The 23,429-nt window shown below is 36.4% G+C and overlaps 1 protein-coding gene across 2 annotated transcripts in view; it reads right to left on the bottom strand.

Moving 5' to 3' along the window:
* FSTL5 (follistatin like 5) overlaps positions 1 to 22,458 on the bottom strand; it is a 318,901-nt gene extending 296,443 nt beyond the window's left edge. For both annotated transcript variants that reach the window (XM_032187504.1, XM_032187505.1), the window contains exon 1: positions 22,385 to 22,458. In XM_032187504.1, coding sequence (XP_032043395.1) covers positions 22,385 to 22,405 — 21 coding nt within the window. In that variant the 5' untranslated portion in view covers positions 22,406 to 22,458. The remainder of the gene's footprint in view (positions 1 to 22,384) is intronic.
* Between the last annotated feature and the right edge of the window lie 971 nt (positions 22,459 to 23,429).

The raw sequence follows: 23,429 nt of genomic DNA, 5'->3' as shown, positions 1-23,429 counted from the left end.
CTACTGAAAACAGTCATAAAATGTCTGAACACTTTCTCTAATAACAACAGATGACCAAAATAGTTATGGACCACAGTGTACAAATTCCACTTGATGTACATGTATATTTAGAAAACCATTTTGTTGAAGTATAGTGGTGCCATTTTATTTCCTTGAGAGCCTACCTATCATTTCAAAACTCCATTTTTTAAACATGATTTATAAAATAAAGCAACCAAATGGAAACTGAGACAAAGCATTATGTGGAAAATACAATCAGATATAAGATATAAATTAAAGTGCCGAATTAATGTTTTAGCTTCAAAGGTTATCATCTGATTGATGCTGGTAAAATGACTGATCTCAGCAAGACCAATGACTTTTACTCATATAACGATGGTTGCAGTCCCTTTGCAGTTAACAGGACTATGTATATGAATAGAGACTACTCAAGAGAACAAGGATTTGCAGATTCAGGCCCTGTATGTTTACAGATGAACATCAAAAGTTTGGCAATACTTCTTCAGATTTTTTCAAAGTTAATAAAATGCTTTCACCAACTGGTTCTAAATTAACCTTTACAAAACATTTCAAATGTCTACTTTAGAAAGCAAACAACTTGAATCTTTTTACTTTGCAAAGTACCATTATTTATATTTATATCACAACATTTCAAAGCAAGTTTGTGTCAGCGACAGATGATAAGACCTGTCTTAGTTAATGGGTAGACTGTTAGTGAGTATTTATAACCAGTGCATGTTTGGTGTAATAAACTATCCTGCCCTACCTTTTGGAAAGAGGAAGATGAGGGCTGCTTTATAACTGGAGAGGGGGGAGGAGGGTGTAGTAGGGAAATATATCATATGTATTTCCTAATTCTACTTAAATTTAATGAAAATCTTTGCAACCTAAACTACCTTCTCAATTTTCTTGCTTTCAACTTTACTCCTCAGTATTTCTGTGCTGCTGCCAAATGGTTTCCTTAAGTTCTGACTGATAAAAATATCCAGTAAAAACACGCTACCTTAACATTCAGTAAATGATAGTAGATTAAAAATTTCTATAACAACGTGAAACAATCTTTGATCAGCTTCTTACCACCAACAGAAGTTACTTCACACTTCAGTTACTACACCTGCTAGTTCTTGGACAAGACAACTATGCAAAGAAACAAATATTTTAGGTCATTGTTCTAAAGAAAATTTACCAGAGCCTCAAGAGTATAAAGTAATACATAGTGCCACAAAATCCAGGTTGAGGACCTCATTTGCTTTCCTGTTCTGTGCAGTCATTTTGGTAGTACTCGCAGCACAAGCAGCAGCAGCCCATTCCTCTTGGAATCAGCCTTCACCTCAAAGAGGAGCCCCTGTGTGGTGCTGCTATACCCTGTGTGTGCAGAAATCCCTGCCTGGTGTTGCTCTGTGTGTGCACAAGTCCCTGCGTGCACAGAAGTCTGACAGCTCACAGAAGGGGCAGAAATCCCTTCCATGAAATCTGAGTGCCCTGCTAAGCTTGTGGAAGGTTAAATACTGCTGGAATAGCAAGACATTTCATGTGCCCACACTTTCCAGTTCCATTCAATTACCACAAGCAGCAGTCCTATAATGCAACATAATACTGCGTTATTAAATCAGAGTTTCACATTTACACCTGGTGCAGTCTGGAGGAAGGCCTGCCATTCCTTGGTCCTTACCAGAGGAAACAACCCACAACTTTCACAGGCACACACGCCACACTGCACACACTGACCTTGGAGACAGGGATAGGGCTGATCCCTTTCAGCAGGAGGCTATTTCACAAGTGCCCGGTGTTACAGCCTTAAATTGTTAATCACGTACCGAGGTAAAACCGCCCTTCTGTGTTACACACTCACCAGCACGCACACAAGCACAGAGCAGCATGAGGCTGTGTTTTTAAATCCTCTTTAATTCCTACTTTGCTCTCTAGTTCCCAGAATGACCTTACATATCCCTTCTTCCTCTAGACAGAATCAATTAGAGCTTTTCTCATCCCCCAAAACTAGTGTTTATACAGAGCAGCTTCTGTAATGCCTTTTGACATCCTTAAAGCAGCAAAGATTTTTTAAATAAAATATTTTCAAACATTTGAACATTACCCTGAAAGCAAGTTTTCGCGGAAAAATAAGCCTCCAACTTCTCCTAGGCGCACCTTTTGTTCACGGCACCTTTTTCCTTGCCCAAAACTGCACGCCTCTTTCCCAAGCAAAGCCTCTACACTGACCCAAGCGCCCAACTTTGCTGTGCCAGTGATTGCCAGCTCCTCGCCCCGCTGCCACCCCGCTACCACTCGAGAAGGAGGAAGGGAACCGCTTACCTTAGCTCAGAGTCACTAAGTCCCCGAGGAAAAAAAAAAAAAAAAAAAAAAAAAAAAAAATCGAAATACAAATATAAAAGAAGGGAAAAAAGAACAGCCGAGCCGCTGGGTGCCCGCGGAAGACCCGCGAGCGCCCCAGCACCTCCCCGGCCGGGAGCAAAGTGGTGGCGAGCGGGGGCCCGGAGGCGAGTTGCCGGCGCGGAGCCCGAGCCCGCCGGCGCGGGGCGCCCGCCCTTCAGCACCCGCCGCGCCGCGGACAGCACCGGCCGCGCTCGCCGCCCAGACAGACGGACGGACCGACCGACGGACGGACGGACGGACGGACGGACGGACGGACTGACCGACAGAGCGCGCCGCTCAGCTAAGCTCGGCCCGGCCCGGCCCGCCCCCGGCCCGCCCCCCAAGGCGCCCGCCCGCCCCCTTTTGTTGCAGGGGGCGCGGGGCTCGGCTCGCAGCTCCGCGCCCGCCGCTCGCCCCCGCGCAAAGATGCGGGGGGACGGGGGAAACACACGGAGCCGCCCGGCCTCAAGCGGGGGTCTCTGCCTGTGTTACGGCGGGGTGGGGGCGGTAAGGTGCTGGTATGCCGTGGTAGAGGGACCGGCTGAGCGCTCAGGGATGCCTGAGGTGATGGAGCGGCCGGCCGAGCGCGCAGGGATGCCGGAGGCTCCGTGCGAGAAATCCCTGCAGCCCCTAGCAAGTTGGCTGCCGGAGTTTTGAGGCTGAGCTCCCCCCCGGCAGCCCCTGCTGAAAGCACGGACCTGCCCCCGCGAGTCAGCGCCAGCTGTGGAACGCGAGGGAAAAGCACCCGGAGATGGGACTGGGGATCCCATCCGTGTATATCCTATCTCCATCTCCTTCGTCTGTACTGTGGAGAACAGGCACCTAGGGACGAACAAACCACCACCACCATCCCCCAACACGGAGAAAATACCCTCAAAATTATAAATAATTATATGTCAGGCAAAACAGCAATAGTTTGAAGTTTCCCTCAGCCCTTTTTTTATTGTGAGATAACCAGTTAGTTATCTGATTTATTACTTTCAAATTAATTTATCATCCATTCCAACACTTCTAAAGAGTAGCTACTTAATCTTCAATGTGAAGTCATTATGAAAATTAAGTATCTACCCTTTGAGGCATTACAGGTTACCTGCTTCTGGCCTTTTGGGAAAACGTGTTACAGATTAAAGTATTAAACTGCCTTTAAATCATCCGTGACTAGGGTAAGACAGACAGAGGTCAGCTGTTCTGATCTACGCTGGCATGCTAGGTTAATTATACGTGCATCTGTATGTGGAATAAACCGGCGGTGACAAACACAACCAGGTAAGTCGCACACTTAAAGAACTGAACTAGTTAACACAAGAAATAACAAAATGGGATGCTTGGGATTGTGTTTGCTTATCACTATTTCGTAAGGGAGTTCTTATTGGACTGCTAATTAGGTCATGGTACTTCAAGAAGAAACATGATTAACTTTACACTTTTACACACAAAATGTACAATATAAAGCCAAATCAGCCAGAGTTTTCACTGATACTACCTTCTGTAATTGCCAGTTATCAAGCCGGCTTGGCCGGCAACCAGCTAACATTTCTGAACCACTACAGTTTGATTTCTTCCCTCTTTCCACTCTCTAGCCCTGTCAGGTTGCTTGCAAGGTATAAAACAGAATAAAATTTCACTAGTTAATAACAATTTTGGGGGCACAAAGCTGATGTTGAGTTCATTTTGCTTCCTACTAGCACAGCTGCACCAGAAGCTCTCCTGAGACAGCAGTAAACTTGGAAATGACTGGTTCCAAAGCGAATAGAAATTGAAATCTCAAAAGGGCAAACAGGGACCTTGCACATTCACTCTTCCTTGCCCTTATGAAAGTGCCTGAAACGAACCATCAACAAGTATCAAAATGTTCTATGTAACCCAACTAGCGCGGTACTCAAAGTATATCAGTCTGACAAGTTGGCCTTGCAAATTGTTAGACGTAAAGAACCCCAAAGATAGCATAAGGAAGACTCTAGGAAGAATTCTGAAAATCTCAAAATTTTGTGAGGCTTAGGCTCTTAAATATGAGTATAAATAATTATACAAGAGTATAACACATAAAGGTACTTGGATGTTCTTACTTTTTTGAATCTGTTTGTCTCATGCTCATCTTTCTTCTTTGGAAGCTCACTTGCACAGCTAGTTTATGAACCTTATATTTAATTGATGTATTTGTACAGAAGGCATTTTCTACTCTTTCCTCTACTTCAGCTCTGTGTATAAAGCTATCACAGACAGCTGATAGAAAATAAATCTTTTTCATTCTTACCCTACAGCTTTCTACCTTCTACTCAATTAATATTCTTTGTGAGCTCCATTTTGTGTGGTTTGCTCTATTTCTCTGCAAATACATACATTTGAATGAACTTTAACATTTCTTTTTTCATTACTTTGTGACCCAGACATCACATTATTCCTGTTTTCAGTTGAAACGTTTTAGTTCACAGAGTGTTACAATGAAGTATTACTTCACTTGCTGCAATGCAGACCAAAGTACACTACTTCAATGGAGAAGATGTTCTGTGTTTAGCAATTAATTGTTAGCCTGGAGAGACTGTTGATGTTTGGCATGATTTCCATAACATCAGTTTAGATAATTTAGGACAATATTTTACCAGATCCCATGTAGCATGCACATGGAGAACATGGAGAACACAGTTCTCACCATTTCATATACCTGAGTCCCATTGGCACATCATTTAGTTATGTTTGGCTTTCATTTTCCTACTCTAATTTTTCTATTTGAAGCATTTGTCATTCTTACTCTGGCAGCTGAGAAGGCATACGGTAAGTACTAAGGTTTCTTTGTAAAGGTGGGAGACGAAGAGGAACTTCAAAGTTGTTTTATTCTTGTTAAGACTATCATTGTTAATAATAAAGATTCTCTATCTTGTATTTATGAGGCACTGTTTAATACAGGATCCAGTACAGCAGGAAACTGCATGCAAGACAAAGAGAAGATCAAAGTCTCAATATATTAAGGGGAAGTCAATGCAAATAACATAATGAAAGTTGTTTAGCGAGCTGTTCAGCATTTGTCCAAAACATTTGCTCTCCTAATTTACAGCCTGTTACCCACTCAGTTTAGAGCAATAGTAATTTTCTTGATCTAAATAGTTTGGATCTGCTTTTCTACCACAAGTAGCCATTCCTCCAGAATTATTTACCTTATAAACAGCTTTGGATGAGAAATGAATGCAGAGAGTAAATACATTATTTCAGAAGTGGTATTTTTCTTCTCCAAGCTTTTCTAGTGGTATCACTTCTAAAGCTACTTAAAATTATTTCTCTGTGTTTGGGCTCTTGTATTATCAACCAATAAAGAAAAAAAAAAAAAAAAGATTTTTTCAGGGACTTCCGTATGGCTTGGTACCACTCACGACCTGTAAGTACAACAACAGTTTATTTTCTTATAGGGTATTCGTTGTCAGTAGGTTCATGTTTAAACATTCAGAGTGAACAGAGTTCACATGAACAGCATTATCAAATTACCAGAGAATTCAGGATATTAAAACCTGATACTACCAAGTACCGTTTGTTGTCACAGCTAAGGTGACAGACTTGAACACAAGACTGAAAAAATAAGTTGAATTTATATTTGTATATAAATATATAGAAAGACTATAGAAAATATGTTTGTATTCTTTGAATCAAGAATACACAAAACTTCAGACATACTTCTAATTGACTTAATGTCCAAAATCATTTTTAAATTAAAATTTAAGCAATAACTTTTATTTCAAAGTATAAAAAAGTACAAAGTAGTGCCCTCTGCAGGGTTTCATTTCTACTTTAAAAAAAAAAAATCCACTTTTTATTTTTTATTTTTTTAACTGGAAGGAGACAGCTGCCCCTTTAGTGCAGCTGTTGCTAGTGAAGATCATTGATTAGCTTGAAGTAAATGACAGCAAGAGAACTCTCAGCCTGCCCTGACATGAGATGCCATGAATTATCCTCCAATCTTGCTCTCTTACACATAGCACAAAGTTTGGAAACAAATATCTTTCCTTTCCCTCATCTTCTGCTGGTCTAATACACTCAATGTCTGCTTAATGTTTTAATGAATTTGAAAGATGATAATATACCCACTAGAAACTCTGTGCTGATCAAAAAGCACAATAAAGTGTACTGAGATCTGGACTGGTGCTTTTATAACAGCAGAGCATCATAAGCACCAGAATGACAGACAATGGCAAATGGTATAGAAGAAAATTAACTTGCTTGTGGTTTGGAGAGAGGTTGTGCCAACCATCTGGCACAGGAGATCTTCCAAATTGCACAAGAATTATCAAGGCACATTAAGGTTTCCCCATGTTTCCCCAAAGTCAGTTCTCTCTAAGTGACTAAATGCTTTAAATAAAAGGAATATGCAATATCCAGTGTTCACCCAAAATGAATCTATCTTTGAAATGCATCAAAATAATAATTCACAAGGCAATGGATGTAAAGTTGTTACTGGGGGGAGGAAGCCTAGATTCTGATGTTAGATATGTAGATTTCTCCATTATTTCTAATTAGGTAAATGCTGTAGGCTCATTTCAATGTGTGGCAACTTTGCAATGATAATGATTCTGACAAGATGCCGTTGTTCCCATTCTCGTCTTGTGAATATAAAGTAACAACTGATTAAACAGTAACGAGGTAATACACTACAGAATTCATTCCCACATTGGAAATTACTATTTCAAAATAAATGAGAAATCAGGATACATTTAATTTCGTATCATTCAGCTTTTTTCAACTTCATTTGGGATCAAATAATTCCATTATTCTATATCACTGAAATCTGAAAACATAATACCATTTGATAGCAGATAACAGATTCTATTACACACACAAAGCTGAAGATACTTGGTTTCAGTACTTAGTGGTGATGTTTATAAGAGATCTCTTAGGGCATCTATTGGACAATCTTAGTATTGCACTCTACAGACTGGAGCTTGCAGAAAGGATAGGGAAGGAGTTGGTTCTTTTTCTGTTAACAGATTTAACCAAGAATATTAATTCTAACATTTTTCTTTTCTGAACAGTCCTCAATAGATTGACCAAAGCTTTTAAAGTGAACATAACTTTAAAGTGAACAGTGAAACATATTTTAGCACTGATTCTGATAACTTCACAGCTGGAAGTATTCACTGATGGAAATGACAGAGCTAATACTCTACACTTCATAATTCGCCAGCTCATTCAATCTTGAATATTTATATACGTACTGCAAATACCATGCTGTTTTTATCTAAAAAACTGAAAATTTATTTTATGTGAAAAAGTTCACTAAAAAACAGGAATCCATCACATAAGAATTAGGGTTTATCAAGAATGATGAATTTTTTTCAATTAGACTTATTTTTCGATAAAGTTGGTTTTCTCACCTATTTAGATCCTTTTTATTTTGAATTTTTACTTATGGAACTCTACAGTAATAATCCTGACATCTCTACACAGTTGCCATGATTTATGTCTGTCTGCTAACTTGGAACATTCTCTGTTATGCAACTCATTTCCTCCAAGTCCCATGTAGAGATTCTGGAGACATATGCTAGTTCTAGCTAGTTTTCAGTAGAATTAAAAAAAAAAAAAAAAAAAGAAAAAGAGTTTGGCTTTCTTCACATAAATGATAGCTTTTGAAATTTTGTCAATGAATTAGGAAGCATCCTACACCAGCCTCATCTGCATTAAGCTGGATTTATTTTTTTAAAAAAGAAAAACATAACAAAAACATAGCAAAAAGATACGTAACTAGAGTCTGACAACTAGTTAGTATCCACTGTTGCTATACTTTAGTTAACTAGGTAACTTTTCTCCCTTGAGCAGCAATGGATTTGTTGGCTCAACAACATATAAAAATATTCAATTGCAACAATCTGAAACCTAAAATATCATCCATTTGTTTGTGTTGTGTATTAGTGTAGGAATGAATCTTCACAGAAATTTTGAGGCCATGTAGACTTCCATAGTAGCATTCAAACATAAGGCATACTCAAATATAGTCTGTCACCTTTCATCGTCCACCCATTACAGAAGTAGAAAACCATGTCTCCTGCAATTTGAAAGCTCCTTGATCTGTCCTAATTCCACGTCATGGAGTTGGAACATGACGACTTGCTTTCATCTGGGTTTTGCTAGGAAGTAAGCCAACCAGAACAGAGATTGCAGGTCTGGAACACAGGTCTAAATGAATATACACAGATACATACCCCTAAGTCAATCTAACCATAAGCCTTATCACATATCTGATTCTATCCCAAGCTGTACTAAGAATGTAATGGAACCTACTCTTGCAATGAATGCACTTACTGACTTTGAAGCAAGCTGGTCTATGAACAGTAGTATCAGTATGAGGTAAGAGACACTTTGTACAGTTCTAGAGTCCAAGAATAGAATAATGTAAGCTTCATAGGCACATCTTACCTTGCCTCTCTTTGAGAGTCATCAGCCTGTCACAGAAGAGCACACGGAATATTAATTGAAGCAAATATTTTGACTGAAATATTTTGACTGATTGCAAGTTTGATACAGCAGAAGATTACATTTCTTTAGCAGATAAATTTCAAAGGTTAAAAATGATATTGCAACTGCTAGATACAGTGAAGAGTATGGTACGCTTTTCAGTTGGAAGGCAACGTTATCATCGTTTGCATCATTTAGTCCACAGTCCTACTGTCAGAATCCTCCTTTGTTATGGTGTTCTCTGGGAAGACAATTTGAGTCAATAATAAAATGAAAGAAAAGCTAACAAGTTCAAGGAACATAGAAATTTCATCATTTGCATCCCAGTCTCTCTTTTTGCCCTTGTCACTGGTTTTTAACCACTTTGCTACTGCTGCTGTACAGAGGAATGGGATAATGCAAGAGTGCTAAGTGTGCCAGTCTCATATCAGCAAATCCTAATGCAAACAGGATATCTTTGTACTTCTTCCCAATGATGTAGTTCATGGGAATAAAACTTAAACTGTAGGCTTTTATTTTGCATTAGTTCTGTTACATTTCTACTCCTTTTTCATACATCAGTATATAAACTCTAGCACCTCTTTCCTGCCACCAGCCTAATATGGTGGTAAGTAGTATGAGAGAAGGGAAAGGGTTATTTGAAACTCTCCAGTTCTTGCACATCTCAGTGAACCCATTTGCAGATTCAGCTAATTCTCCTCCAAAACTTAGCTAATTTTAAATGACAGATTTTTAATTACATATGATATACTATCCAATTAAATGTAGAATCTATTTTCACCAGTACAGTATTATTTGAGATTTGTCAAAAATATCAAATTTTCTCCAAATGCTTTCCTCAAAAAGGGGAGAGAAAAAAAAAAAAAAAATAGAGGGAGACAAAGAAGAAGATGACAAGTATTACAGCTTGTTAAATATTCAGTTAAAAGATTTTTTTTTTTTTCCCTGTGTCCTGCAGAATATCGTGGAACTCATATAGCTTTTATTAGAGTCAGAAACAGTCAGAGTAGGTTCCTGTTCCTCATTCATTGTGAATTTATGGAAAGTTGTTTAAAATGGATTACCCATTCTTATGTGAATATAATAAAATTTGAAAGAAAAAATGCCAGGAAAAAAAAAAAAATCTTATTATATTCTCAAAAGCATCTATAAATCAATAGTTCAAACTCACTATGCGTGATATTTATGTATTTATACTCGTCATAGGTTTGATTACCTTAGTAGCATTCATGAATACAGGAGACATGACTCTTGTATGCTTTCACAAGGAAAGAAAACATAATGCCCTCTTTTTGTTTAAATGATGAAAAGAATACCAAGAGGCTAAGTTGTTCAATCAGTCAAAAAGAAAATCTAGGGCAAAGCTGGGAACAGAAGTTTGCCATTTCTTATTCACTCCTAATCACATGATAATCCATCCCATCAATCAACATGTGAATTTAAAGGTAGTGATTACATATCATCAGTAGTGATGATCTAATATGTGAGCACGAAGACGTACAACTGAACTTCAGAGAGATGAGAAAAAAATACAGCCGCACTTTTAAAATAAATGGTATTGTTTGCTTGATATACTCTAATAACATTGGATTCAGTAAAACTATTTATATATTCACTGTAAAATATGCCTGCTGTGCTCACTTGCTCAGTGTGTGCTACAGAATTTACATGCACAGAATTCTCTCACTAAAAAAGTCCAAAGATATATGCAGTACTGTCATACTGTCAACATTTTGGAATAGGATCAAAATACATGCAACACTTCCACATTTGTTTTTCTGCTAAACCATGCACTTGTTTTCGGTCAGGAAGTCAATATCATTCCAAAGTTTCAGAATTAACACAGTCCATGCCATATGTTATAAAACATATTAGGTACTACTTGTGTACTACTAGGTATTTAAGATATAAACTGACATTCATATAAAATTATTTTATAATGTTTTAATAAAAGCCTAATTTGCTAACTAAATCACAAGGTTAGAAACGTAGGTGCAATATGTATACTTAATTTGCACTTTTCTGAGAACTTACACAATTCTAGCACAATTTCTGTTCATACAGATCACATTTGGTTTTCCTAGCACCTCCCTATTAAGTGAGTATGGAAGGTTAATATCTACAGTATTTTACTTCTGAAAACTACCTTCTATCGTTCCAGGTCTATTTATGAACCACCTAAATTCTACAAAGATAAAAACTGCTTCTGAAAATAATCAGAAATGCCCATTAGTTTATAGACACCTGCTCTGAGACATACTGTCTGTTCTTCAAGGTACTTAGCATTTCCACTCTTCCACATATTAAAATCGTGTTTCCCATCAATTCTCACTCCAGTTTGAAGCAATTTTGAGTTTTCACTACGTCTAAAGTCCAGCCTCAGCTGTTTTCTATTGGGCATCTGAACAATAATGCACATGTAATTGCTAATGATCTTTAAGTTTGCAGGGACTTACTAAGCACTGCAGAGGCAGAACAGTATTTTCAAGGCAGTGACCAAATTGATAAACACAGAAACCCTCTCCTTCCACCATCTGTAATCACGCTGTCCTGTTCACTACATAAATTCAGATTTTTGCAACTAACACATTTCCTATAGAAATTATTTTTACTTGCAATGTAATCCTTGATCATATTAAGATCTTAGCTCTTCACGTGTACAGAAGGAAGTAGGGTAAGATAACGTCTCTGTATGCTTATATTTATAGGTACTATATTTATATATAATTAAGATTAACTAAGCTTTAACTATTAGCCTAGGATCCATCATACAATTAAAACAAAAACAGAAAACAGTCTCATGCCAAAAAAATAGCCTTCCTTTCAATAAAATACAGCAGATGGATACAGGGAAGATACTACAATGAAACAATATTGCTTCACATGATAAGCAGAGTTAATTAATTAGACCAGCAATGAGTTATCTCCAAACTTTTTATAGACAACACCACAACAACAGAATCAACATTTTTTTTTCTTTTAAAGGGTAATTTGAGATAACTGAAAAATATTTTTAGAGGAATCACTATTGTGAAAAACATTATTGAAGTACCTTAAAACGTTAGTTTCAAAAAATAGCAAGCAAGCTAGAGTCTGACTGAAAGCAAAATAGGAAACAATCACATGAATGGTAGATGTCTTACAAGTAAAAGCAAACAGTAAAAAATAAAAGCAAAGCTGCAATAGAAGTGGAGGATGACATTGAAAAAAAGGCTGCAGGAACGATATATTTAGAAGAGAGTTGTTGTCTTTTGTTGAAGAAGCATGATGCTATAGAAAGATGAAGCTATACTGTACATAAAATAGCATTTAAGTAATTAAAAGTTTAGATGAAACTTCATTTTAGTCATAGGAAAGGCTGCACCTTAAACTTTGTGCAGAAAAAAACCGCAAAACTTGGTCTGATGCAAGACAATGGAACTAAATATGGAAGCAATGAGAACATTAAATGTACAGTTTACATTGGAGGGAAAAAAAAAAAAAAAAAAAAAGTAGCAGAGGGGTTCAAGAGCTTTGTTAAGCAGTGATTGTGTCTTCCACAATCTTGAGGGATGATTGAAGAGAAAAAAATCTGAAGTTGCAGTTTAGACAGAGCAGTGTGGAGGAGGTAAATTGAACCAATTTTGAATTGGCAGTATTAGAAACAGTATTAGATGACAAGAGGATGAAGGACCGAAATGCAGGATTCAGAGGCTTATCTTCAAGAAAGCTATTCCCTAAAAGGAAGCCCAGTGGAACAGCCAAACATGTTAAATGGCATGTTAGGATTACAGCCAAAAAGATTCTCAGACATTTGAGTCCAGGAAATAGAAATACCATGAAAGGAGCAAAAGAAAAAGTTGAAGAATATGATATAGCAGATGAGAAGCAGGGAGAGATACAGATGCTGAACAGAATGATGTTGCTGGAACAAGTTGCTGGCTAGAGAGGGAGAACAGGTAGAACAGTTAAGAACCTGTGGTAAAGGAAAGTTGTGGTAAGGTCACCATGTTTTTTAACTGTCTTTTCTGGAAAGTACAGAAGGAAGATTTTGTTAGACTAGATAGCAAACTGTAAATGAAAACTACTACTGTGGATTGTAGGACTAAGAAAACTCAGTTCAGCATTTGCCTATTTTAAAATAGCAGCAATTTTACAAGTCACATGCTAGAATGTCTACAGTTTATATTAGCATATTTATATTAGAATAAACCAGTGCAAATTGGTAATCTTCATAATCATCTTTTAAAGATTGCCTACAGATGAAATTCCCACATAAGAACGAGTAATGAATATGTTTGAGAACGAATATTTGGCAAATACCAGAATGGCATAATTAATGAGTTATTCATGTAATATATTTGTTCAGCTTTATTAGACACTGCTACAACAATAAAAGAAGGAAAAAATCCACAGGACGGTACTTGTTCAAATGCACTCCAGAACTATTCAGTACTTCAAGGCCTTACCAAACATAACAGAGCTTATGGTGGTATCAGCAAGAGTATTACTGGATAACAGATAACTACTCAAAGCCCTTCAAAATAAAATCATGTAACACTCAAACTTCTGCTAGGTGCCAAAAAATACAAAGGCCAATTAAGAAAATTGTTTAGGCCAACCACAAAACCACAGCAAAATGACGTTCTCTTTTCACATGGGACCATATTGTCATCTAAGCCTCTGTGGCTGTAACATAAAATCAGTAAGTGGGATTTTTTTTTTTTTTTTTTAATCTATCCCAGCTGTGGTTGCTAACCCCATCCATGCAAGGTGGAGATGCTTCAGTGTCTTGTTTAATACTAGCTCAGGTACAGGTGTCAGTCTAGTCATAAAAACCAAGGAAAGATATGATACAGCCTATCACTAGTGCAGTTTTATTTAGCATAAGCATCTTTGAAATGCAGTTCTAAAATAAAATACAGTATTAAACTCGGCTAAGGGCTTTTGTCTAAATTGTTTGCAAATTCAGTGACACAATTACAGTCGGTAGTCTCCACTGACTACATTTAAACAAAAATATGCAAAAGCAAAATCAAATTCATTGTGCTATGAATACATCCCATCAGCAAGTTAAGAAAAAGCAGATTTAAGCAAGTAGCGCAGAAAAGGTCCATATTAACATGAAAATAATACATGTATAACTTCTATCTGTTTTCCAACATTAAAGCTGCATTATAGCAAGCACTTTTATTCACTGTCCATGAATCCACTTAACAAAGTATGCAACCAGTACAGTGGTTTGACTGTGCATGAAACATACGTTTCATACATTTGACTATGTATGAAACAATACGGTCGTTGCAAATTGAATCCTCCAGAAAGGGACAGCATGTTATCATATAAACAGAGTAGCCAAATCATTTAGATCATTTAGACCTATTAGAGTGCAATGATCTTATTTCTGTCCAAATCTGCAAGGTATTTGTCAAATGCACTTTCATCTAAGATTAACCCTTTATGCCAGGATGTAGAGATGCCTTTTCAAATCTATAAGCAATGAGTTTTCAGTAAACCTCACCTCAAGGCATGGTTAACCTGCTCAAAATTCTATCCCAGCCTTCAAGTCTTGCTTTCCAATCCCTCATCTGTTACCCATTTGAAACAATTAATTGATTGCAATTAAATCCAACATAAGGGCACAATACAGCTTGCCCTTACACACCGTATAGTTATACACTCAACAGTTATTCTTAACATACCAATAATCAGTCTGAAGAGAGTATACTGTCTGCAGGTCAACTAATACAGACATGTTTTTGTGTAGTATTAGGAAAACCATCATAAGACATTCTTCAGTTTATATTGATTCTTTTCATGTGCTGTCTTTGAAAGAATTAAGTCAAATTCCTACTAATCCAAGCTGTGATTGATTCTTCCAACTGATTCCATCTTACAGCTTTTGTTCCATTGTTTGTTTTGAAACTCAGGTTATGAGCATTTCTTGACAGCAGTATTTGTTAGCAAGCTAAACATTGTTCCATGCTTACCTACAAAATGTTTATTCACTAAGCTTCTTATACAAGTACCTAATTTAAAAATGAAATAGTAGAATAAAAGAACTCAATTTAGTAATGAAACAGTTACAAAAGATGAAGAAAACACCTGCATTATTTTGAATGCTAATCTATTTTCCTCACTGTGTTTGTTATATGTTTAAAACCTGATTTACTTATTTATTTAGGCAACATGCAAGCCAAGAAGAGAAATGAATCTAAAATGATAACTTGCTATAAAGTAGTTCTCAAGGCAGCCTTAAAATTACTTGTGTTCTGCAATACCTCTCATAGTTGCAGAGTATTTTAAAGGACATCCTGGAGAATCACAACAAAGTAACTTCAAAGGCAGCTTTAAACTGCAACACTGAATATGGGAGGGGTAACGTAGGAACTGGTGAAAATAGGCAAGAAATAGAGGAGTTTAAAACCATACATATTGCTTTCTTGTTTTCCCCTGGTCTATCTACCAAAGCAGCAGACCTGTGTTAACTCAGCTTACTGAGTTTTAGGTAAGAGAGTTTCTTAAATTTGTTATCTCAAAGTGATACTTCAAGAATTCTTGCAGGACAGGCAAATCCAACTGACTATTTAAGGTTGGTCTAGGAGGAGTTGAATCTCAAGTCAGAATTAGAATATCATGAGAAAGATCACCAGGGACACAAGCAAAATTTGAAGTCATACACATGGCTTGTACACACAGATACACAAGTAGTAAATCACAGGTAATCTCTCTACTATGACTCATGATGAGGTCTGTCCCTACTGAGGAAATCACTTCAGTGAAATTTGAATTTCTCACAGAGTATGTTCCAAAAACAGGACTTAAAGGTGTATTTTCCTAATTAGTATCAAACCCATTAAATTATGCATAATCTGATTTTTCCACTTAGATAAACAATATCATAATTCTTTCCAATGCTCTCAGTATTTCCTTCCCTCTAGTAATGTGGTTAGAGAAGCATGGAGCTTCGCAAGTTTTCTAGACTGTTAATTGAAACTTTTTTGAAGTTATTTTTTTTACCACTACAGCAACCAGGCCAGTTTTGAAAGAGCCAAAATATTTCTGTCAAAGTACCTTTCACTTTAGAGAGCATTGTTTTACTAGTACCAAAGTGTTAATTTTGACAATTAGAAAGTTTTTATACACTAGTAAAAGCTTTTCTAGTAATTTCTTAAATATTTCACATAAGTCTTAGAAATATTGGTTTAAAGCCACTACATTTATTTTAGCAGTTATTTTGTTCTTATGTCAGCTTCTTAAATATAATTGAATCAAAACGATCTTTTTTAATAGATGTTATACTTTGAAATCCCCAAATAGATGACTTTGCACAGGAAATCAGCATTTTGTTCCAATTTGAAAACAAATAAATTAAAATAATGTCATCATCAACAGTAATAACAATGAGCTTCTCATAGAAACAGGGATTCCAAATTCAGGTCATCCCACCATTATCTTCCAGCTAACTTGACGCCTCAGCTTTTGCAGTTGGATTATCTACTAGTTTACCTCAGAACTCTAGTAAGAAAATTCACGTGGTTCTTTTGAGCAAATAATAATAATAATCTATGTAAGTATGACTAATACTTTGTCTCTAAATGTTTTATGCTGTTTCACTGCCTGCAAATATTAACTTGCTTCCCAGTTTTGCTCTCTTTAAGTAGTCAAGAAGGCATCATAATTCAATCCACATCATACATGCAGTTTGTCATATTCAGTTTTATACCAGTAGGAAGAATAAATTGGAATCTGTAAAAAGACTTAGCTCTGTGGTTCATGTGTAATTGCTATTATTTGCTTGCATATTTCCACAGTATTAGCCAGTGAAGTGAGAGATGACAAACTTAAAACTATTCAAACTTCAAAAAATCTTGAAAACTTCAACTGATATTGTTCCATACATTGTTTATATTCTGTTGCATAATATGTTAAGCTTACAGTAGGTAGTAAAATCGTCATGCACAAGACAACTTCAGATAAAATCTTGGGTCTTGTGACTTTGATGTCACTGGAATCTGTGCTGCTGATTTCTCATAAGACATTAATCAGGTAAAAATATTGCTTAAAACCCACACTAGAACGTCCTCCTGTTAGTGCTTGTTTTGTTTTGTTTCTTCCACATGCACCCATTAGAGCCAAAGTGACTATTAGCCACTATCTGTTTGGTTACTATACTTACTACCATGATTTCTATTTTCAAAGTCATGTAGAAAAACATGAATTAGTAATTCACTTACAGAGAATTATAGATACTAAATCACTTACAGATACCACTTAAAGATATTTTGGTTCTGGGAAATATCACACAAATTGTTCAAACATCACAGCTACTGTGAAATGGATAAGGTTAATTAGTAGAGCTGGCCTAGAAAATCAGAGAAAGACAGTCTTAAGTATAGCTATTAGAGCAGCTGCCTAGGATAAGGGAAAGCAAAGTCCTCTCTGTAAGTCAGGTTTCCGCTAGACAAAAGAGATGCCTGTTAGTAGGAGGGTTTGATCCCTGCCATTTCATTTCATGAGAAAGATATTCTTATCTCATACTAAGTGTTAACAATTATTCTCACAAAATAAAATTCCATCTCTGATTTTGGCTGTTGTGCTTCTAAAGAAAGGAGAACAAGCCCATGGACCAAGAAATGTAATTGTTTTCCCAAAGTCACCCAGGAATTTGGTGACAATTAGGAGGAGAATCCAGATGCACTAACTTACATACTAAGAAGGCCATTCTTGGAACAGTAGCTACGTCTTAGTGGAAAATACTCTGAGCCATTGTTAACTACCTTTGTGTTAATAAAAATGTTCCTAACTTGGAACTGATATTTACTCTGCAGTTGGCTTATATTTTAATAAAATACATCCAGCTACTGACTTTTAAAAAATTGCGGTCAATACTACAGCAGGAACAGCTCGTTACTATTCTGTACCAACACACAGAGAGAAACTCTTGATTTTATTCCATGAAGATCTGATTAAGGCTATTCTTCCAGTTCCTGTAGTATACTACACAGACACTACTGCAAGGCTCTGTGCAAAAGTTAAATTTGCTAATCACATTACCACTGCACTTTACATGATTGCATGTCTGCACACTAATCAACATTTGGTCTCTCACATACTACAGCAGTGTATGTGGTCTTACACTGCTGTACTTGCCTCAAGATGTTTGGTCTGCTCCAATCTACACATACTTCTGCATCAACCAAATACCTCCAATTATGAAACATCAATATCTTATATTCCTGATATAATCTGATATAGTCCTCCAAATCCCCTAGGACGAACAATTACTAGTGATCTTAAGTGTAGGGCAAAGGTTTTAATTTAGCTTATAGTGGAGGATGTTCTTGTGTTGTTGCTTCTAAGGGATTCTAAAGCAAGGAGACAAATGTTTTGATTTGTAGGAATCCAACTCTCAGCATCTCAATTTGTATTTTAGCATTATGTTAATGAAAACAACAGGTAGCTTCCAGAAACCTCAGAATCTTACTGAAGGTTTAGATACCTAATTTTAAGCATCAAGACTTAAAGAATAATCATCCCCGTTCTACTTGAGCTCTTCCAGTAGTGTTTGTTTTGATTAGAGAAATGTAAAATAATTAGAAAATTCTCAATATGAATGTTTTGCTATATTTTGGAACACCTTATCATACTCTATTTTGTCTTGCTTCATATAGCTCAAAATTTCATGCTGGCATTTGCAGCTGTGCTTTTTATTTCAAAATTGAGTTTTCTGTTATCTTCTGTGCATTTTTTTTTTATCAAACTTGAAACAGCGAAGAAAGTATTTGGTGTGCTGTAATACATCTCGCATATGCAGTGCCCTGCATAGTAAATGTAAAAGCGTAACCTGTGGTATTAAAAAAAAACAACTTGTAGAGCAATCTGTAGAACACTGAATATTCACTCTACATTGTTTTCCTCCCTTCCTCACATGTTTACATGACTCAGAATGTGAGCAGCGTGCATAAAAGCATCTTATGTAGGACGCCACTGAACAATTCAGATTAGAAATTTTGGAAGAGAAAGTACTCTCCTGAGAGATGTGGGCATTTCAAATTTAATCCCCTTATCCCAACCCAATCCTTTTAATTCCAGATGAAAAACTGAAGTTCTTTCCTTTTTAGAACTCGACATGTACTTCAAGCGAATCATCTAATCACATATTCTTTCCTTACATGATTAATTCTTCTGATTTTGTGAGCTGTGGCTAACTGAAAAATTAAGTTTTCAATCTATTCATCTCCCAACGTTAAAGCAGTGCTATAAAATACAGTATTGACTATGATTGTCTCTTGCTAACAATCATTAAATAATTTTAATTAACTCACAAATATTGAAAGTAATGCATTTTCAGAATACTTAAGAGCAATCACTGGTACACTTCCCTTAGGTGTGTAGTCTTTATTCTACTAACTAGCCTTTTATATATATATATATGATTTCAATATAAATCTCAAAGTTATATCTGCCCTGCTTTCACCTCCTCAGTTCACAAGTTCTTGAACCCTTTTAAAAAGGATCTAATATCAGTGTCCTTTTGAGTTTTGTCAAGTAATGAACATCTTATTCCTCTCCAGAAGCTTTAAGGCTGTTATCAAGACAGCATCCCCCTGTCCAGCTATACAAGTTGTCGTCCCTTAGGGTTTCATCAGGATCCCGGAGTTTTCCTCCACTTTCTCTTCTAGGAAACAAGTTTATGGGAACACTCCTTGAAATACATATTCAGAAGGATGGTGAACATTCTTATAGGAACATTAGCAAGTGGAATATTTAAGGCAGAATTCCTGATTTCTTGAAAACAATTACAATATATCCAGTAAGGCCAATAAACCACACTGAAGAAATCATGTCTAAATATATATTTACAATAATTCAGATAAAGTCAATATTACTAAAGTTAATTACAAATAAATAAATAACAGAATAATCCCTAAGATCCCTAAGGAGGTTTAAAAAATAAAAAATGAACATCACAAAAACACGTTTTACAGTCAGTGTCAAAAATTGTAGGAGAGAAATATAAGGCAGCACTCAAACTAACGTGCCAGTTGTTACTTTTGGTAGTGATGGTTTAGCACACAGTTCTACTTCACCAATTATGCAACTCCTACAGAGATGTCCACATAGTTTTAAGGAGGTTTGAATCTGAATTGGGAACAGCATACTTGTGGAAACTCCTAAACAGCATTTTACAGAAACATATGATAACAGTTCTACACTCTACCCCACTCATATTCTTCAACAACAGATGTTTTCTAAAGTATGTCTAGCAGATATCAAAGAACCACCAAATACTTAGGTGCCAAATATATTGGTATTCATTTTAGATGGGGAAAAACCAGCAACCCCTTCCCCCCACTCCTCCCCAAAAAACAAACAAACAAAAAACTTTTGAAAACATATGAACACCACATTCTGTTCCGTGGTGAGCAAGTTCATGCCACAGCAAGCAGAGGAATTACATGTCATCAGTGCATCACATGCACCAGTTCTAAGTATTCCAAGCTGTGTACCTCTTGTTTGCTCATCCACTGTTTTCTAGTTAAGCTACCTGAGGTATTGTCAATATGATCTAAGCTCTGTTTGTTTCCTCATTAGTATATTGCCCTGAGACCGTATTAAAGGAAAACAGACTCTTTTCATCCTCACATTAGTCCCTGTAGTAACGACACTGACAAAACAAAGGCCTCAGAAAGGCAGCAGAAGTCTATCTCAAAGAAGCAGGGTATTAAGGAGGTCAATACACCTGGTTATATGAGTAGCCTATCAATACTTCCTAAGATGATAATGCAATTTACTGAATTTACCTATCTCAATTATGTAAGAAACAGTTGCTTTACAACCCAAACAGGGGAGAAAGATGGAAGTTTGTCTTTCAGCTGTGGGCAGCCCTAGACTTTGATTATCAATTCTTCTTTATGAAATATGAACTTTTACTGGTGTCAAGCTGATTTAAGAGTAATACTTTTTTGTATCTTTCTCATTTCTAGTACAGCTACCTGGGGAACTAATTTGAGAAAGAAGACGAACAGTTTAATTTTGCATGAGAACACTTTTAATCTGTAGATTACATAACTTGCTCTAAATTTGCTAATGTTTAAACGACCTTAAGCAAATTATTTTTAGAGATAACACATGCAAGCTTTCATCAGATAACATGAAGATCAGGTTTGCAGTCTCCCAGCTTCAACCAACACCATTCATTTTCCTGATCCTGTTCAGAGCATTTAATTTCTCATGCCAGGGAAATCACTAAGTCAAAAAAGCTGTGTAAAAGTTATTTGTTTTTTTCCTCCAAATCCATGCCTAGCATAGCACCTTGACAACTGTAGGTTTATTTTTTTGTTTGTTTGCTTTTACTGTTTTTCTTACTCATGGAAATGCTTAATCATGTTTTAATCTGATAAACTAATAGATGTAGAATTACCATACTGTGGACATTTCAATTGTATGCATTGTAGTTTGTTGTAGGTATTGTACAAACACCATACATTTTCTACTAAATTTACCTTAATCTTAAGCTTTCAGATGGATCCATAATTTCTTATTCTATGAGAATACTTACCAGTAGCTGTTTCAAGTGCCTCTGTAAACCTTCCCTCTTTTTTAAGCTCTTCTTACCAAAACAGTTACACGCCTCTTATTCTTATCCCATATTTTTAAACTCCCTTCAATCTTATTAAATCCTGCGCAAGGGAGAATAATGGTCAGATGATTCAGGGGTTCCCATCTGTACAGCAAAAGCTTTGGTAGCATCAGTGAGGATTTTTATCTAAAATCCTCTTATCTAGGCAAGATTATTGTGCAGTCTATCTGGGAGACTATGAATTCATAATTCTCTCAAATTCAGAGGACATAAATCCCATATATTCAAGAGAACAGGATTTCACCCATTCTGTGCCTTGCTTTGCCCTTCTTATGACGCAAAGGCATTTTAATTTAAAAGATATAGTTTAGAATTCTTTTAATGGATTTTTCCCCCTAATCTTGCCCTGCATCTATAAAGAAGTAAGATAAATAACATGAGATTCTATGTGTTTGTACCAAAAGGGTTTGTTCTGGCAGTTTTCTGTCAATCTTTTGTCTGTTACTTCTGAAACATACACTCGATATTCCTTGAATGCGTATGCTGAGGTTACTCTTTCGTTTTCCTTCATTTTGTTGATGGCTTTTGACCACAAAACAACATTGATGCTACAGGAGGCACAGTTTTCAAATCTATGTTATTCATCAGACTAAAATGTACCACTCCCTAGCATCATGTTTCCATTTTCCATCACGACTTTTAGATCCCCAAAGACCATCTTTGTTTCTCTTTGCTTTGCTTCCGTATTACTTGTGCTCATAAATGATGATAAAAACTATGATTAGGTTAGCATTTTTCAGCCTTCAGGCAGTTTTGAATAATGAGAACTGTGCTATTTGGATACCTGAAAACATGCACTGTTTCTTTCATCTGATCTTATATATTACTTATGAGCTAGAAAAGGAAAAACTAAACATTGTTTTACTACCTCCCCTGCCACACAGTTAAAATGTAGACACCGTAAGCTTGAAATAAATTACATCATAGAGGTTTTAAATTGATGACACTCACATGATCCACATTATTCTCCATGGAGAATGAAGTTTTGGGACACAGGGCTCAGCAGAAGACTTTCCTCACCTCCCCGTGCTTTCCCTTGTAAAACCACAACTGCTTGCAAGCTGCAGTCTCTTCCCCCAGACTCTTCACCTCAAAATCATAGCATTTCTTAAGAGTATCTTTATACACTGTGCCAGAAGTATTGACAGCATTAGGAAAAAGCTTTGAAGGTTATGGACCATCATATGACTTCTGCCAAAAGAATAGTCCTTGCAAAGCCTTTCTGTATCAGCACTGTAAGCAACTTCTGCTTTAGTTCTAACATATCCAAATTTCCAGTCTGAATCTGGACCCCCTTTAACCTTCTTTTCTGAGCTATGGATTGTTGTTCAAGTAGGCACATGCATGCTAAAGAAACTAAACTATGATACAAGGGGGAAAAAAAACATTACAGAGAAAATTAGAAAAAGCAGTAAACCATGTTTAAACTGGGGAAATAAATTCGTAAGTGGAGCTCCTACCTAAAGAGAAAGATGGGTATAAGGGTAATTGTATATCATGAACAGAGGAAATAGTATGACTTCTAAAATGTAAAAATGACATAAAAAGAAATTTAACAGTAGAGTACAGCACCAGTAATAAACTCAGTTTATTCCTACATTTAATAAACATGAGTTTATTCAACAAACCAAAAAGCACTGTATAAAGCTACAGTATACAGGAGCTACTTACTAAAGACACATTAAAACTGAAGGAGGATTTAAAAGCAACAGGTTGAAACTGAAAATATGATGTTGACATATTCCACACCTATATCCATTAACTCCACTTATGTCTTATGTCTAGTCTGTAAAATCAGATTATAAACATTTTGCTTATATTTTTTCCTCCACAAATTGGGAGCTGCTACAGTAATCTCTTACACCAATCTGAAAAAATAAGGTTTATTTAGTTTCATAACCTGCACTAATCTCTCCATGACTGATACATTTGAGGTATTGTTTTGAACCAAAAATTTGATGACTGGATTGAGTCAAGCCTGAGTTAGCTAATTTTA

This window comes from Aythya fuligula, chromosome 4 (assembly GCF_009819795.1).
Source record: "Aythya fuligula isolate bAytFul2 chromosome 4, bAytFul2.pri, whole genome shotgun sequence".
NCBI classification, from domain to species: domain Eukaryota; kingdom Metazoa; phylum Chordata; class Aves; order Anseriformes; family Anatidae; genus Aythya; species Aythya fuligula.
The sequence above is the reverse complement of the archived record's forward strand: the minus strand, read 5'-3'. Positions and strand labels throughout refer to the sequence as shown.